The sequence below is a fragment of the Eretmochelys imbricata genome, chromosome 4 (assembly GCF_965152235.1).
Source record: "Eretmochelys imbricata isolate rEreImb1 chromosome 4, rEreImb1.hap1, whole genome shotgun sequence".
NCBI classification, from domain to species: domain Eukaryota; kingdom Metazoa; phylum Chordata; order Testudines; family Cheloniidae; genus Eretmochelys; species Eretmochelys imbricata.
The window spans coordinates 126344942-126364035 of NC_135575.1; the positions used below are offsets into that span (position 1 = coordinate 126344942).

At 41.4% G+C, this 19094-nt stretch overlaps 1 protein-coding gene across 2 annotated transcripts in view; it reads left to right on the forward strand.

The window, feature by feature from the left end:
• The window catches only part of ZFYVE28 (zinc finger FYVE-type containing 28), a 310224-nt gene that overhangs the window by 158267 nt on the left and 132863 nt on the right, over positions 1–19094 (forward strand). For both annotated transcript variants that reach the window (XR_013346016.1, XM_077815925.1), the window contains exon 2: positions 18041–18181. Coding sequence is in view for 1 of the 2 variants with exons in the window: in XM_077815925.1 (XP_077672051.1) it covers positions 18041–18181 (141 nt within the window). In the remaining variant the exon portion in view is untranslated. The remainder of the gene's footprint in view (positions 1–18040; positions 18182–19094) is intronic.

Genomic DNA, 19094 nt, shown 5'->3' on the forward strand with positions numbered 1-19094 from the left:
TGGGACTCCCACCCATAAGTTCAAGGAGTCCCTCCCACAGGATTTGGCCCAGGAATTCAGCACCCTAGTGGAGGAGGGCACCATGGCGGCTTGGTGCTCCTTCCAAATGGCATGGGATGCAGCTGACTCGGCGGCTAGGGTGGTAGCGTTGGCGGTGTATATGAGGTGTAGCTCCTGCCTTCAGACCACCGTTCTCTCCCAAAAGATACAGACCTTGATCCAAGACCTCCCGTTCAGTCTTTTCTCAGAGCAAATGGATGCAAGGCTGTATGGGTTGAAGGACACTTTGGCCACCCTTCGCTTGTTTGACATGCATATGCCACAGTCTCTGAGAAAGCAGTTCCAGCCGCCTTCCCGCTTAGGACTTGGCAGTCTTGTTTGGGGTCTGCAAGGAGAAGGAACAGAGACATTAGTTTCAGCAGCCATTGCCCTTCCTCATCCTGCTCACCTGTGCAGCCCGGCCTGGCAAAACACCCCGGGGGCCAGAAGCACTCATTTTGAGGGTGCAGTTGAGAGTGATGCCCCAGTCACCTCCCAGAATCCAACCCATTCTTTCCTCAGCCATCTTCATCCCTTCCGTTTGGCCTGGTCACGAGTCACCTCGGACCTTTGGGTGCTGGAGATAGTGTCTCAAGGTTACACCCTGCAGTTTTTGGCCACCCCTCCCTCCCACCACCCCCTCTTTCCCGTCCCTCTTCAGGGACCCTTCTCACAAGCAACTCCTCATTCAAGAGGTCAAGAACCTCCTGCACATGGGGGTGGTGAAGGAGGTCCCTCAGGGCGTGACAGGGAAAGGATTCTACTCCCGTTATTTCCTAATCCGAAAAGCAAAAGGGGGCCTAAGACCCATTTTGGACCTATGCCGCCTCAACAAGTCTCTCAAGAAGTTGAAGTTTAGCATGGTCTCCCTGGCCTCCATCATGCCCTCACTGGATCTGGGAGACTGGTATGCCACCCTTGACTTGAAGGACGCCTGTTTCCATATTCCAACGTCACAGACGGTTCCTCTGTTTCATAGTGGGCGAATACCATTTCCAATTGACGGCGCTGCTCTTTGGCCTCTCATTGGCTCCAAGGATCTTCATGGAATGTATGGTGCCAGTGGCCCCTACTTGAGACATTAAGGGGTCCAGGTCTTCCCATATCTCGACGACTGGCTTATCAAGGTCCCAGGAACAAGTACAGAGGAGCCTCCATCTGTTGTGTTCCACCTGCCGCAACCTGGGCCTGTAGATAAATGAGCAAAAATCCATTTTAAGGCCAGTTCAACTAATAGAATTCATTGGGGCAGTTCTCAACTCCACGCGAGCCAGAGCCTGCCTTCAGGAGGCTTGTTTTCAGGCCATGTCAGACCTGATCTCTCATGTGAAGAACCACCTGCTCACCATGGCTTACACCTGCCTGCGGTTGTTGGACCACATGGCCACCTGTACATATGTGATCAGTCATGCGCGGCTCCACCTCCAGCCTCTGCAAGCAAGGTTGGCGTTGGTTTACACTGCCAGCAGACACGACCTAAATCGGGTAGTCAGAGTTCTGGATCACATCCTGTCATCCCTGGAGTGATGGTTGAACCCTGGGTCAGTATTGAAGTGTGTTCCCTTCGTGATCCCGTCCCCGTCGCTGACCCTGGTCTCAGATGCTTCGGACCTGGGCTGAGGAGCCCATCTGGGCAAGCTCAGCACTCAAGGCCGCTGGCTGGGGAACGATTTGGCCCTTCACATCAATGTCAGGGAGATAAAGGCAGTTTGTCTGGCCTGCCAGGTGTTCTTGCCCCACCTGAGCAGCAAGGTGGTGCAGGTCCTCACGGACAATGCCATCGCAATGTATTACATCAACAGGCAGGCCGGAGCCAGGTTGTCAGCCCTTTGCCAAGAAGCTCTCAGCCTTTGGGAGTTTTGTATGTAGCATGCCATTCATCTGGTAGCCACGCACCTGCCTAGGACCAGGAATGTGCTAGAAGATCGCCTCAGCAGTACCTTCTCGTCTCGCCATGAGGGGTCACTCCATCTGGAGGTGGCCGGTATGATTTTTCTGAAAGTGGAAAACTCCCCAGATAGACTTGTCAAGGCGCACTCGACTAGAGCGCAGGTGTCATCAGCAGCCTTCTTGGTTCACGTGCCGATCCAAGCGATCTGTAGAGCTGCTACCTGGTCATCTGTCCACACGTTTACTTGCCATTATGCGCTTACCCAGGCCCGGGATGATGCAGTGCTGCAAGCTGCAAGGCCGTGAACTCCAAGCCCACTTCCATTGGTACTGCTTGTGAGTCACCTAGAATGGAATTGACATGAGCAAGCACTCGAAGAAGAAAAAACGGTTACCTACCTTTCATAACTCTTGTTCTTTGATATGTGCTGTTCATGTCCATTCCATTACTTGCTCTCATGCCCCTCTATCACGATTGCTGGCAAGAAGGAACTGAGAGGGCGTAGGCTCAACAGTGCCTGATATACTAATGCATGAGCACGGCACTCAAGGGGGCACCACTGCTGACCCTACGGATACCACGAAGGCAAAAATCTCCAACCGCGCACATGGGCGCTCGCACACCTAGAATGGAATGGACATGAGCAACACATCTTGAAGAACAACAGTTACGAAAGGTAGGTAACCCTTTTTGCCATTTTATCCAATAACCATACATCTTCCACAACAAGTACCTGCACTGGACATCTTCCACAAGGAGGCATCAGCAATTATGCTTTTGGGCCACATGGTCACCACAAGCCTGCTGTGCTTCCACATATTCACTGATTCTTTCCTTAATATCAGAAAAAAGTATATCCACCCCCTATTTGGATAGGTGTATCCCATCCTCCCTGGGGCGCCAAGTAAGATATGTCCAGATCTGAAATGACCAAACCCCCTTGGTTATGTATGTGTTTAGCCACCTACCTATTTACATACCTCCTCACCTTATCCACCTGTGGAAGTTCCACTGTTCCCTGCACTGCAGTGTTTCAGATTAAATAATCATTGCCCATGGGAAAAATCCTGGATCTTCCCTCAGATCTGCCTTAGCTCTGTTTATCATGTTGAGCCCCTTACACCTTCCCAAATAGTTTTCACTGAGGTGAACAATAATCACATCTGGTGCCTGCTTCTGAGTTGCCAAAGAGCGTATAAGGGGCATCAGCTGGTCCCATAGCATACCCTTGTTTCTATGCCAGCTCACCACCTAGATCCAGCTGTGAACCTCCAGATGACTTGGTGCCTATGTGCCTAGTGTACAAAACTGTTGCTCACAGAACCACACCACTGCTTGCTTGGACCATGGACATGATTTTGAAATTTGAAACAGAGAATCAGAGCTAATTTTCCCATCTGGAGTCTCGTGTATGTCTTGTATGTATTTGAGTGCCATTATCCAATTGCATGAATCACACTGGCCCCTAGCCTTATTTGGGCAGTACTGTTGCAGCTCCAATCTGGAGTGAGTGGGAACCAAATTCATGCACCTATAGCCCTAACTTTATAAGCCACTTTTTAAAAACTGTAACAGACTGGTATGTTGTGAAGGCCCTTCCAGCCCCCTGACCAGCTGGTTTCATCACTATATAATTCCTCATTCCATCACCAATAGCATTATGGACTCACCTCGCCCCTCCTGTTTGGGTCAAGATGACCAATTGCTCCTCCTACTGTAAATCCCTCCACTCCAAAGCCTTTCCCAACATATCCCTCACCAATCCAGGCACTAGTTCACTGACTCTAAAAGCTTAAAAAAATGCTTCCAGGAATGCAGCCTTGAACAAGTCCACTTCCTGTCTGCTTCTGCACATTTGATTGAGAACTTGCCCCAAATCCCTAAGCGTCTGAGCAGTAATGGGGATCCTCTCTAGGGATGGTGTGTTGATTCCTCGTCACTAAAAACCTCTGAACTAACTAAAGTATCCACTACAAGGATCTGGGATATCCCCCAATCCTACTGGTAAATGTAAAGCCTGATAGGTGGCTGGAGGCGGTAAATGATGCAAGCCCACAGGTTGCCAGCAATACCATGTACTGAAGTATCTGGTCATCTGGAAATGGCCATTTCATAGGCAGGCCCTCCCTCCCCTGAAATTGCACAAAATCTTTAAAAATCCTGTCATAAGCCCTAAATATTTGCAGTGCTAATGATCTCTGTACAACTCTTAAGAGCCATCCTCCCCCAGAATGCTATCAGCCTCTGTTTTGGGTTCCATGTTGGGTCCTGAAATCTGTCCACCTGGAAGTGTGAGACAGTGCATTGGCTCTGCCATTATCGACCCCAGGCACATGTTTTGCAAACAAACATATGGTTAAAGTTTAAACACTGAAGTGCAAATGCCCTTACTCACCTCATAATTCTGCGTGATGTGGAGGACATGCACCATTGTCATGTTGTCATTCCAAAACATGCACTTTTGTTTGTAAAATCCATTCTCCAAACAGTCACTGCCACTACAACGGGAAATAATTTCAGGACTGTTGTATCCTTTACTATCCCTTTTTTATCTGGTCAGAGGGCCATTTCTGCACATACCACATGCCTTGGTAAAAAATCCCCAAACCTATTCCATCTCATGCATCTCAGTGAATCTTTAAATCTGCCTCAATTATCCATTCCTCCCTCCAAAAAACATTGAACATTCTGTTCAAATTATTTAGAAGCTGTCACATGCTCCCAAATCCTCATTCATCTCTTTATTAATTTTTATCCAATGATTGGGCTTTAATATTCCTGTGGTGGCATCTGACAGATCTTGGTAATAGATTTCTCCAGGACTGCATAGGGTATAAATACCACCCTCACTCTCTTCTGGTCAACTAGAATGGTAGTGATCTCCCCCCACTCCTAAATTGGTCCAGCCATTTCCTGCTCCTTCCTGCTCCATACAGGTAAAATTTCCCCCTTTTTCCAGCTGTGGTGCCAGTTGTGGGGGAAGCCCTCTCCTTGCACAACTGGAGTGCTTTCCCGAGCAGCTTTTGCATGCTGTACAACTGTCTACTAGTTCCTTCTCTGTGAGACAGGAAGCCTTATGATCCTGTTTCCTGCTGTTAACAGTCTTGCTCTCATTCTTGGGCCCTGGGATTGGAGTTTCTCTCTGTTCTTCCAGATTATCTCTTTGAGAATTCCAGGTTTTAAAGCCAGAGCCTGTAATAGGTATGTTGGGCTGCACATATACCCAGAGGATCAGTGCCCTGTTATAGGACAGGAATGGGGTAAGGAAAGACATCATGGTTGTTCAGTAGACATTGGGGACAGATAGGGGAATGGGCAGAGGAATCTTTTAACTTCTGGCTTTGGAGCTCTTTCATGTGATAATAAAGTATACTTCCATCAGATTATATTATTATTGCTCTTTTATTTTGACTTTTTTGTAGGTATTGAATAAATCTATAGTTCATTAGTTTATTTTAGTTTCCATTGCAGCATCTATAGATACATTTATTTAAATCAGTGTCCCTGGCCGAGTGCATATCGTTCCAATTTGCATATAGTTGATTGTTTTGTTTGTTTAAAATATTTTGTCTGTTTGAAAACTTCTATCAGGTATAAAGTCATTGGGGAAAATCCTGGAGCCACTGAAGTCAACACTGTTGATTCTAACAGAGCCTGGCTTTCACCCATTATCTCATGTTTTGTGTTGGTCATGGTCAGCAGAATAGGTTTGCAGGCTTTATTTTATTGACTTATATAGATCATTAATGGTCAACCCAGGGGAAAGATGGTGCAGTATATCCAGTAATGTTTCTAGTGTCTGTGGTTGGCTACCCAACTTCTCTGTCCCTCACAGTTCTTGATTTTATGTAGCTATATTTCCAACTACAAATGGTAGACCGAAGGTCAGGAATACAAGCAATACTACCACAGCGTGCACTTTATGGTGCACTTCTAATGAAAATAGGCTTAAACCCAGGTCATGTTACTAAGAGCCGTTAGGATGACTGTATCGACTATCACAAAACCAGTGGACCTGACCTCTGCAGAGTCATAGTTTGGAGTATGAATGTAATCATCACTTTTCAAATTTGCTGAGATCCACAGCACCAGAAAGCCAGCAAAACCGCATTCTTTATTGTAAGCACCATTGTGTGCAAAACTGAAACTCTTCTCAAACTTTCCCTCTTTCTTAAATACAGAAAGGAAGAAGATTAGACCATTGGCAAAGTTGCTTTTGCTTCCTAGATTTTAAAATGTCATATAAGTTAAAAGAAAAATATATTACTATTTGTCTATGTCACTTGTGTTATAAGAAATCTTTATTGTTGCTTGGTTTATAATAGAATTATAAATAGAAAAGACCTTTTAGGTATTTTGGCCTATTCACCTACCACTGCAGGATTGTTGCCTATGGATGTATTGGATTTGGTGTTTGAATTTTGTAATGTTGTTTTAAGGAACTTGCCAAGTATATGTATAAGGCAGAGGTAGCACATATTCATATGAGTTTAAAAAAATAGAGAAGTATGAAGAATGGGCCCAGTTGAACAAGTTACTTGTTCACTTCTGGGGGAAAAACCCAACAACTTTGAAGCCTTCGAACTATTCAGTGTACAAGACAAGCTTCCCTAAGAATTTGTAACTGGCATAACAAGCTTCCAACAGACAAACTTGTAGCACTGTAAGGATCTTACTTTTCATAGGGCAATTGGATAAATTGTTTTTGTTGAAAAGTGTTTGGCTTTAGGCATAGAGCTGCTTTTGTCACAGATCAGGCATGTCATACATATCTTCATTTTCATAACCAGGTGTTAGTTAGATTTCATACCAGTTTTCATTTAAAATTCATTTGAGTAGCTAGTGCATAATATCTATTACAGCTATGTAGTTTATAAAAATGCTATATTGTAGCTACCTTTTAAATCTGAACTGCATAGATTAATGTTTTTAAAACACTTAGAGCTCGGTTCTGCCTTTGGCAGTGCACATTGTCATATGTATACAAAAGCTGATTTTCCAAAATATTAGGCCATTTGTTCTGAATACTGGTAGGCAGGATAAAGTCCTTAAACTATAGCCTTTTCAAATTTTGATCTGCATTATTGTGCCTTCTTTTGTGAATTTCCCCTTCTGACTCCTGTATGGTATAGTAATTTTTTGTATTCATGGAACTTTGCTAGCAGCCACTATACCCATTTTAAGGAATGGGAAGTTTGAGGTTGCTTATCATCATTTGGACACGTGAAAAGGCCTCTTGTCCCATAACCCAAGATTGTGACACCAGCAGAAGAAGATACCAATTACAGTATTTAGATTGTCAAGCAGCTGGAGCATTATACAATACTTGAAGCCGTTCTACCACTTCTTCCACAGGAATTAGCAAAGGAAGACACTCTTGGGGTGTGTCTACAAGTCCTTTTCTTTTAAAAAATTCATCTTGGCTTCAAGTGGTATGTCTCCACTAGTGGAAGCAGTAGTAGGAATGCTAGTGTAGATAGATTTACAGGTAACAGCTGGCATTTTAAACACCATATCCAATCTTGCTCAGAAAAGGTCTATGTGATATGACACTTAAAACACCCAGAGCAACGCACACTTTGTCTATGCTAGTGTCCCCACCATTACAAACATTGATGGAGCAGAAGCAATGGTAGCAACAGGTGGCAGGGTCGAGGTAAAAAATTCATAGTGTAGTTGTTTGTCAAAGTACCACTTAAAATACACGTTTTACAGTGCATGAAGGCTTGCACCATTCCCTCTGGTGGTCAATAAACAGAAATTTAGATCTACCATCAGCTGAATCCATAAAACAATACCTTTGGAACACATTGTAGAGAAAACATTTAATTAGTTTATGTAGACTGCTGGATTTCTTAAATGTATAGCAAAGGGATAAATGCTCGGAACATGAGGAAAATACAAATGAACAACTGATGTCTTGAGCCTTTAATACTGGCTCAATGGATCATTTCTGGTCAGATTTTAGGATTATCTTCTGTTCTGCAGCCTTCAGCAAAACAGAAATGATTAATATTGTCCTCAGGATGACTGACAGGCAGCACCTCCATATAATTCTATCAACACCCAGGATTCAGACCCCACTATGGATTCCTTGTTCTGGTCTTTTCTGTGGTTCATTCATGATATTTCCATTTTCCTTAGCTTTTATTCCAGTTGAGAAGACAAAGAAATAAAACAATTTAAAAATGACATTTTCTGCAGAAAAATCTGAGCATTGTTGATGTAACTATCTCTTGCCAAGGCAGAACAGAGACTTTGAGGAAAGGTTATCAAGGAAAGTATATCCTGGTTGGTACTGAAATTATTTACTTTTCACTGGAGGCTGCTGCCAGTCACATTGATAACACATTCATGTCCATACTGGGTAAATGAAGATGTAGAAATCAAATTAAGACAAATTAAGTACTTTATGCGTTATGGAGAACGGTGGAAATGAGACTTCTAAAACTGAGGCGGCCGTGACACCCTGGATATAACACATTTAACTGCTAATTTTTGTGCAGACTCCACATAAAAATTTGGAAATATTTAAGAGATTGTTAGATTATGAATATGATTTGCAATGCCCTTGGATTATGCTTTTCTTTCTATTTTGAGTTTCTTCAAAGTGAAACACACTGTGTGAGGTCCATCTAAATAGCTGCAATAAAATATCTCCAGTGCCTTACTTAGCTAATTAGGCTTTTTATTTGTGGCTTGATTCTCATAAATAAATATTTTTAGTTATAAAGAAGATTACATTCTCCTGCAGTTGTAGTGCGGGAGGAAGAATGCATATGAACTTTCTGTTCCACAGCGAAGTAAAAATAAATGTTTACCTAGAATAGTTTTCTTAAGTTTTATATTCAGGATAATTTCATAATTTAGCTGATACTATATGCTTTCACTCATCATTATTACACACCTAAAAACTTAATCACCGCGAAGAACCTGCCTTTGTAATTCAGTGATCAAATATCTCATTATTTAGTAGATGTAAAGGCTTCTTGCAGTTTTGCTTTTTAGTCCCTTGCTTTACAAAGAGGAAAATCTTCAACAGGGAGAGTCACTATTTCTGGAAGTGCCATTTTCAAAGAAGTCTTAAATCTGAATTTCAGAAATTCTGAGTGGATAAGCAGTAATTCTAATATCTGGTAAATTGTCACTGTGATTTTTAATTCCCAGCTTCAGTGCTGTAGCTATTCGCTTCTGTCTTATGCTTAGAGGGACCATGCCATGAAAGCCAAAGCAGGTGACTAAATATTATCCTTTTGAAGAAACACCTCAATATTTTACAAATAAAGGTCAATTGTTTACAAGATGTGACAATAGGATCTTTTCATCTTATAGCATGTAACATCTGATCTTACTGGTCTATAACATGACTCCTAATGAGTTTCAACCATACAACTTTTAAAATGAATGATTCTTTATCTCACAGTTCCCCTTGAAAGAAAGCCACAAAGAAAAAGATCTTAAAATATAACCCAACTCAAATCAAAACTCAAAACTGTAACTCCGATCAAAACTGTATTGTAAGTTAAATCAAACTAATCAAATCTGAGTCAATGATCACTGACTGAATCTATTTGGTAAACACTTACTGTAGCCATGAGAAGAAGAGAGGCTCAGAAATTATTTCTCAGTCTTCCACTGAACTGGTCAATGGCAACCAGTCTTTACTCCCGAGCCACTAGCTTAGTGAGAATAAAAGATGAAGGTGATGTTTAATAAAAAATACAATGGATGGTCTTTTACAGAGTGAAAAGTAAAAGCAGCCAGGAGCATGCAAATTAAATGTTTGATCTATTACAAAGCAGACATGCATCAGAAGAGCTAGAATATAGTTAATTTAAAAACTGTAACAGCTAAAAGGCAAAATAATGTAGTATATTTTCCAGGTAATGGCTTCCAATTTACTGCATATTTTGGATGCATATTTTGGTGAAATGTGTAGCATAGCAAAATATTTGTTTAAGTGTATGTAACCAACTAGAGTGAGTTTGTTTGTGTTAGTGACCTTTAATGTGTCCAACCTGTGCAGTGAACAGGGATCCTGCAAAATAATGGTATGTGATCATGTTAATAAATACTCTATCCTAAATATAAAATCACTCCTGATAAAATTTGCTGATGACACAAGGATTGGAAGAATGGTAAATACACCTCTACCCTGATGTAACGCGACCTGATATAACATGAATTCAGATATAACGCGGTAAAGCAGCGCTCTGGGGGGTGGGGCTGCGTGCTCCGGCGGATCAGCATGTCTGGCTCCGACACGCTGCTCTGAGCTGCATGTTAAGGGTGCCGGGCCGTGGCTGACAGGTTGGATAAGGGGCAGAGGGTCTTGGAGGGCGGTCGGGGGACAAGAAGTGGGACGGGTTGGATGGGTTGGGTTCTGAGGGGCTAGTCAGGGGGCGGGAAGTGACTATTAATAATGGAAATGCTCGAGGTCAAAGCAAGTTCGATATAACGTGGTTTCACCTGTAATGTGGTAAGATTTTTTGGCTCCCGAGGACCGCGTTACATCTGGGTAGAGGTGTAATAATGAGGGAAGGGCAGTCAGAGCAATCTGGATTGCTTGGTAAACTAGGCCCGCTAAAGTAAAATATATGTTAATGAGCCAAATGCAAAGTTACTCACCCAGGAGCAAAGAATACAGACCATACCTACCGTTAGGGGACCTGTTTTGGGAAATAATCTAGGGGTCATAATGGACAAACACCTGAACATGAGCTTCCCAGTGTGATGCTATAGCAAAAAGGGCTATCCTTGGGTGTATAAACAGGAGAGTACTAAGTAGGAGTAGGGTGGTAGATGCATTGGTGAGACTGGCAGTGGAGTATTGCATCTAGTTCTGATGTCAACATTTTAAAAAAGGATGTTAAAAACTGAAGTGAGTGCAGAAAAGAGACACAAAATGATTTGAGGGCTGGAAACGTGTCTTACAGTGAGAGACTTAAAGAGCTCAATCTGTTTAGTTTATCAGAAAAGATTTAAGTGGTGACTTGATTACAGTGTATAAGTACCTTCGAGAGGAGAAAATACTGTGTACTAATGGACTCTTCAATCTGGCAGAGATAACAAGAGCCAATGACTGGAAGTTGAAGTCAGACAAATTCAAAGTTTTATTCTTTAGCTAGGGTCCAACACATGGAGCTCAAAGTGCTTGGTTTTTTTGACTCCTCAGGTGAAGGATAACTCTGGGGTTCCTGCCCCCTCTTTTTATAGTAAAGTAAACCTTTGAAATGTATTATTTGAAAAGTAAGCTCAGACACAGTTTCTTTCTCCTGCTGGGGTATAGACACTAGGCTGTCGTCTCCCCCACTTGTTAGTTGATATCTTTGTTTATCTTATATGTACATATACCTTCATCGTCTGCCGATGATCAGGCTGGTCAGACAAGCAAATACACATTCCTTTATCTATGGCAAACAATGCATGAGACCAGTCTGCCCCAAACATTTTAGAACTTAATTCTAGCACATATTTGTACACACCCTGAACATATGCCATGCAGTGATTTTCAGGACCAGCTGTTTACCAGTTTGTATATAGCTCACATGTCACCTTTTAGATACTTATTGCCCCAAGTCACTATTGTCATAATCTGTATGTCAGGCCTGACAAGAGTTGCTGACATAGAATAGTATACCACCTCTCCTCGACATTGATGCACTAGGTTTAGCCACTGGCTACTCCACAGACATATGTTTACAGTCCCCCTGAACCATAGACTAAGGGGCATCTCTCTTCCTGCTTAACATCTATACAGCCCCAGCAGTTGTTTCATGCCCTTCTGGGTCACCCCAACCAGTAAAGGGTTCTGCCACCTACAAAGGTGTGAAACCAGATCTCTTACCACAATGAGTCTGCCCTGTTCCCAGTGGAGTCCTGGCCCACAGCTGTTCACCTAGCTGTACCAGGGACTGACTGCTCCCAGCATCTTCCAGCTGTGCCTCAGTTGAGTCACTCAGGTAACACCTGGGACTGTTCCCTTGTACAGTGGATCTGAGAGAGAGATTCCAAAGAGGGGATTCATTTTGAGGAGGTGACTGTTTGTTTGGACTCCCAATTACGCTCCTTTTTCCCAGGGGTAAACAGGGCTTCTGCTCCCCCCTTTACAGTTTGTGCTTACCAAATGCTTTAGCTTCACACAGGCATCAGCTGCCTTTTGGAAAGAATCCAGAAGTTTATCCCAAATACCTTGTCCGATCTCTTCAGAATATATGCGCAGGAACTGTTCCTATGTAAAAAGGTCAAATAATTGGTCATAATTCTCTTCCCCCTTGCCCTTGAACCATTTTCTCATCTACTCACACAATGTATACACACATTCCCTATGACTCATCTTGTCATTAATTCTGAGATCTCTAAATTTCACTCTATACACTTCAGGAGTAATTCGAAAAGGTTTGCAATACAACTCATATTTCAAAGCCTGTTCAATTGGCATTTCATTAAATATATGTAATGCTTTACCCAAGAGCTTAGTAATCAAAGTTGGAACTTTCTTGTCCTCTGGAACTTTATGTACTTCACAAAGCCTTTCAGAAGTGGTAAGGAATTAGTCTGTTTCTCTGTACACAGGACAGCTTATCCGAGCTTGGTGTTCCTTGGGGAGAGAAAGTACCTGTGGGCTGTGGAACCTATCCATCCCTTTTCCCCATTCTCAGATTATATAGCTCCCCCACCTCCCCCCTACCTGCCAAGGTTTCCTTTTCTTTCAGCTCCATGGCTTATTGGTGGGCAGCTGCTTCTGCTTCCAGGGCCCACTTGTGTGCTGCTTCTTGCCCATTTGGTTCACGTCCCATTTTTGGTATTCACATGCTCTTGTTGTTTGGCTTCCCATTTCTCATCGTCCTTGCTCAGCCGCTGATTTTAGGCTTTTTGCTCCTTTTCTAAACTAGCCAGCTCTAACTTAGCTGTTGTTTCGCTGTCTCTCATTTTAAATGTCCTCTGTTCTGTTTCCACACCTGAAATAAATAAACAGAAAATAATAAAACTGTAACCTTTCTGTGATTGTTCCCAGCCTTTTCACTTGCGTGGGAATTACTTAAAACTATTTTACCAGGACTTGAATTGTAAACCTCAGTCAAATAGCAAGCTGTGTGTCAATCCTGTTCAACTATGCCAATGGGAAGCTTTGGGGTTCACCTAGGCCGGTAAGGGGTTCAGTCACTACCTGCTTTTTAACTGTGGGCACCTAGGATGTTATACTGCTGTTGCTCAGAGCCCTGACACCAACAGGCAGCATACAAACATGCTGGTCACACCCTGGCTTCCACTGCCCAATTACTCTTTGCTGGGGACTGCAACAACAGTTCCAGCCCTAAGTTCTTCCCCAAAAAAGTCTTTCTCTGCAGTGCTTTGATTGAAGTGGAGGGTTTGTCAGTCCCAGTTAAGTTAATAATCTGCTGTGTACTTACTTTCTCTGTAAAGAGGCAGAAAACTTGATAAGGTTTTGTGGGTGCTACAGTAAGAAGGGCAGAGCATTGCAGAGAGGCATTTTTGGAGAGAAGTTAGGACTGGGAGGGTTTTGGTGTCATCCTGCAAGGCGTAACCAGGCATGTGGAAGCCAGGGTGAGGCTATTGTGCTGAGCATTCCGTTGCTGTCAGTGAACCAAGGCTCTGAACCAAGGCTGCACAACACAACCCTTCCTGGTCTGGGCTGAACCCCAGAGGGTCACAGCGCCTGCATAAGGGAGCAGAGCAAAGGTTACACACGCAACCTTAAAACTTGCGCTTCCTGATGTGAATGCCTTTTGCCTCTGCCCTTTCCGAGATCTGATTGAATGAGTCATCCATATGAAGCTTCCAAGATTATTCTATATGTAGAGTAAAAAATTCCTTTTCTTTGTGAAAGTGTTCAAACTTTCAGAAAACAAACAAATCAAACACATTGGGCAGGGATTAGACATGATGGAGAATTTTAGAAAGAAAGATGAAAATTTGGCAAACAATTTTAAAAAGTCCTCTGGATTATTCCAGTTGTAGAATACTTGCCCTTATCCACTCAACACAGATTTTTTTAAGGATAGTCTGGTTTGATTTTGGATAGCACGTTGCTATATCATGGTAATGTAACTGTTGTATTTGAAAGAAATTTGATCTTGCCTCATTTATTTGAATATCCCAAACATTTCAAAATTACACATTTTGCTTCCTTTGGAATGGTTCTTTAAAAAGACATGGTCAGATTTTTAATTTTTGGCTTTTGGCCTCCTTTGGCCTGCATAATATTTTGTTAAAAGTTTGAAATAAGATTGCTTTTCATACCTTTTGTCCTTTTTCCTCTCTGGCAACCAAGTATCCAGCACACACCCTACACATAAGCACATGCTTGGACCCCCACATGTGCAGATGTTTGCAAACTGTTCGGTATTTGAGAAGGATGAATACCTAAGCTTCATGTTAAGGGAGTGCACTTTTGACTTGAACAGTGCTCCTTGTGCAGGGATTTCTCCATGTTTATGAGCTGACAGGATCAGAGCCTTAGTAACTTCTTTCAGATAGTATGGGGGATTGACTTATCACTTTTCTTCTTTCTGAGCTATGTAAGTATAATTTTCTTCTCAGCTTCAGAATTGCAGTTTTATAAATAAATAATACATATTTAAGATTAAAAGGCCATGCCTCTCTCAACCTGATACTCTTCACACTCCTCTGTACAGGGCCATCCACATTGTTAGTGCTATACAAGTGACAAGGATGATGATTTATGTGTCATAAGGTTATGAATTCTAAACATCTTTTTTTTAAATCGAAAGTAATAACATCTTAAAGTTGGGGCTTAAGAAATGTGTCACTCATGTCACTCACTTGTCTTGTTAATCTTCTTGGTATGTATCAAGTTGTTCTAAATCTGCTTTGATTCAAAATGTGGTCCAAAAGAACAAACTCCATTTTAACACTGTCCAAAATCAACATTTTACCAAAAATCATTTAACAGCGGGTTTCACATTATATATTACCTCTTTGGCATGCAAGTGCTTCTAAACCAGATTCTTCATTTGGCATCAGAAGGGTTGATTTAAACATTTGCAATACTATTTCACACCAATCCAGGAAAAACTAATAAGTAATTTCAGACTGGATCATTTGAACCATATTTTGCATAGTTTGAAAAAGAAAATTAGCACTGAGACTTTGATACTATCTTTCTCTTTACTGCTGCTAATCAAGTGTAAATTGAATTCAGAAAGTTGTGGTTATTCACTTCACATGACCCCTGCTGGGAGATTTAGTTTCATGCAGCTTCATCTTGCTATAGACCACATATGATTGACATAATTAATCAAAGATTATGCCACTAATCGGCAACAGAACACAACACAGCAGAGAACTCAATTAAAGCTTCTTATCCTCCAATTTGAAAGATCAGTCATGTGAGAGCACAAAAGTCAGCTTCATATTTTTGCTTAAGACCATAATTATTTAACTTCTATATTTGCTTCTGCAGGGTAGTTTAGCTAAATTCATTTAAAAATCATGCCTTCCTTGCTGTAAAGGGATTTAACACTTTGATTTCTGCAACTAATTATTTTCAAAGAAATATCAAAATCTGTTTAAAACTAATATTCAACAGGCTGAAATAATTTAGAAAGCAGTAAGCTATAGGACTCAGCCGTGTCTCACTAAAACTTTGCCTCTGGGACTTAACTACCAGTCCTTATAGGACTGAAAAAGGAACACTGTGGTGACCTTAGAAACTAAGGGTCAAATTCACCACTCGCTCAGAAAGCAAAAGCAATCAGGCTTTGTGCTGGGAATGGTGTGGCATTTCAGCTGCTTTTCTACCCTTGGTTTGGGGGCAGCTGCCCATCCATCGAGTTTTGGGACCACATAATCTGCCCTTCAATACCTGGCATTTTTTACTAAAACTTCCAGCAAGAGGGTAAGCAATATTTCTTACAGAATGCACCCAGAATTGTACCTGATACCTTTCAAAATATACCAGAAAGACAGGTCCCTGGCCTGAGGAGCTAACAGTCTGAGTAGATGTGATATGGCAGAGAGAAGTAGTGGGTAGAGGACAAGAGGAAAGTGTAACAAAAATAAGGATGAATTTGCTTTGGAGGTTCTGCTTGTCCTTTTCTGAACGAGAGAGAAGGGAACAGTAACAAAGAGATTGTGGGGATGGAAGAGAGGAACAGGGAGATAGATGGAAGATGAAGAAATGGAAAGGACAGTAGAGTGAGAACGTGAAGGAGAAAATAACGGAGAAGAACTTATTGTGGAGGTTAGCAGTAGGAGTGGTTTGGTACCTGGAGAGAAGTGGAAGAAATTTTTTAGATCAGGCAGCCAGATGGCAATGGTAGAGCATCCAGAGCTTTAGAGGCAAAAGTCTGATGGTTTGAGGAGCCTGGTGTGGGTTACAGGTCTGTGGGTGGTGGTGGAATGTGAGTCCCAAGGCGCTGGAGTTCTGTTGTTGAGATCCGGGCTGCAGTTTGGAAACTTATTGAGCAAATACAGAGATTTTTAGCAAAACAAGTCGTAGCAGGCAGCAGCTCAGTTAGACATATTTTCCCCTCTGACCATACTCATGGTGCTTTAACTTTAAATTCTATATCTCTTAATTATTTCCCTAAGCTTCATTCTCCTCCCTAATACAAGCATAGGGGAAAACTACTGTAAAAGTCTGTGAATGTTTAACAGCTAATACTTGGTTACTGTACTTCAGATCTTCAGTAGTAGGTGACAACAAAGGGACTGAAAGGAGGAGAATAAATCCAGAGATGCTCTAAATTGGTAAAGTTTATAGGTATTTTATAGGTTTCAGAGTAGCAGCCGTGTTAGTCTGTATTCGCAAAAAGAAAAGGAGTACTTGTGGCACCTTAGAGACTAACCAATTTATTTGAGCATGAGCTTTCGTGAGCTACAGCTCACTTCATCGGATGCATTCAGGTATTTTTCTGTTTATTTCACGATAAGTGTGTGACTTTCTGCTGACAAGGGGAATAATATTTTCTCCAAACATTTAAAGTACAATATGTTCTTGTTCAGCTCCCTTACAAAAGGCTGCATTGACTTGTTTCAAGCTTCACATTGTTTGAGATCTTACTTTAAAGGCTTTTCAGCTCATAATGATATAAGAGACAGCTTGAAACTCATTAAGCTTATGCACAATGAGTTGTTTAAGGACAAGAGTCAGTGTGCCAGTTACCAGGTTAGCTTTTTGTTATTGCCCCTTTAGATTAGTGATTGAGAAGCATTAAGACAAATATTGACTAAAGTGATTTTAGCATAGTTTACAGAGCTAAAGTCACTACATCTTAACTTGGTAGGCCATCGATGCAATAAACAGTTCCAGTGGTGTTACTTGTTTGTCTTATGAAATATAGTGACTGTATGTTGATCTTTGCTAAACGGTATTTATGTTATGAAATTCTTTCTTGTGGGTTATATAGCTGTAAACATTTTTGTATGTTGTGCTGTGAGGGCTTCAGGGTTTTGGTTTTTTTACAGAATGTGTATTTTGCTAATGTTAAAATTGGTAAATTAATAAGGTCCTTTTAAAAGGATAATAATAAAATGCTCATAGGGGTGTGTGCATGTGTGACCTCAGTGCAGTTATAGCTTAGGAAATGTGGGCTGTAGACTCATGGAAACATTGGAGAGGGGAAAGTCAGAAGAGTCAGTTGTATAATTCTTTATTAGAAGATTAGGATTTCTTCACTAACTTCTGTGCTTTTTGTCTTGGAAAATGATTTTTGCTTGTTTTGACTACAGCTGAAGTGTGTCATATTTTGATTTGGTTAACAAATAAAACTTATGATTCAGCTGTTTACTATGCCAGAGTAACTATGCATTGGTATCGCTGAGCATGCCAGTACTACTCTGGAGATAGTGCTTGTTGTAATAAGTCTCTTTGTCCTGCAATAATAGTGACTTTAGTTTTTTTTAAATTATTGGAGGGTCAAAATTTAAAAACTACCCATAATTATGTATCTAACAAGAACCCCTCCTCTCTGTCAGACTCTGACAGCTTTTGGTCGGGTTCTGGTCTAAAGCAGTTCATACACTAGTTTCCCTTTAAATGTAAATAATTAACCAAAGGGTCTTTTCTGTAAAGACAAATAAGGGATAGATAAGTGTAATATTGTGTGTTTCTCTTTATTGCAGAGGACTGACCCGCAGCTCCTTGCTCAGTTCTACTACGCAGATGAAGAACTAAATCAAGTAGCAGCTGAATTGGACTGTTTGGATGGAAGAAAAGACCCACAAAGATGCACATTGCTAGTCAACCAATTCCGCTCTTGTCAGGTAACCAGAATGGCATGTTCTCAGCTATGTTTTATCTTGTTTGTTTTGTTTACACAGATTTATTGCCTAATTTTTGGAATTATAACTAGATCCTTAAGAAACGTGGCTTTGATCAATGGAATTCCTGCTTAAACTAAAGGTGTTTCACATTTGCTCTCAAAGAATTGTGCATAAACAAAATCTACAAACAACTGCTCTTGAATTAAAGATTTGTAAATATGTATACAATAAAGTTTAGATATTTTTTCCCATATGAAATATTGTATACCATGGTCAGAGTTTACCAGTGGTTACCAAAATCTGGAATCTGAGATGTTGCAGGATTTCAGACACTACCATACATTAACTTCTTTTGTAAATGTTGAAGTTTTTAATGGTATTCACTGTTTCAAATTACCTAAACTTCAAATTACATGGCAAGAGTAGCTTCCCATCAGTCACTTATGTAGATGGAGAAAAACAATTGGCTTTTCAATTAGATGTTAAGTTTTGGAGAGAATATGTTCTGTTTAGTGCAAAGAGCCTTGAAGATAAGAAGGGATAACTAAGGTTTCCTTACTTCTACTGCACAAGACAAGGCATTTCAGCTGTAAGTTGTATTAAGAACCAGAGTCTTTCTATGGGTTTACTAACATATCTGCTTTGTATATAACATCTGTTATTATTTAAAAAGTGAATCAGGATATTACTTACTGAAACTGTGGTCTTTTTTGTAAGTGAGATCCTGTGGCAAAAGGCTGAGAAACAGCAAAGATCAGTTAGATCATTGTAGTAGGGTCCCAGTGGGGTGGGTGGCCTAGTTGTTAGCATCCACTGAGCTGGGGGAGGATAATGTAGGGGAGCCCAGGCCTGCCCACTCCAATGAGCTCTGACCCAGGGCCCTAGCAGAGTCAGCAGCATTGAACCCTGGGGG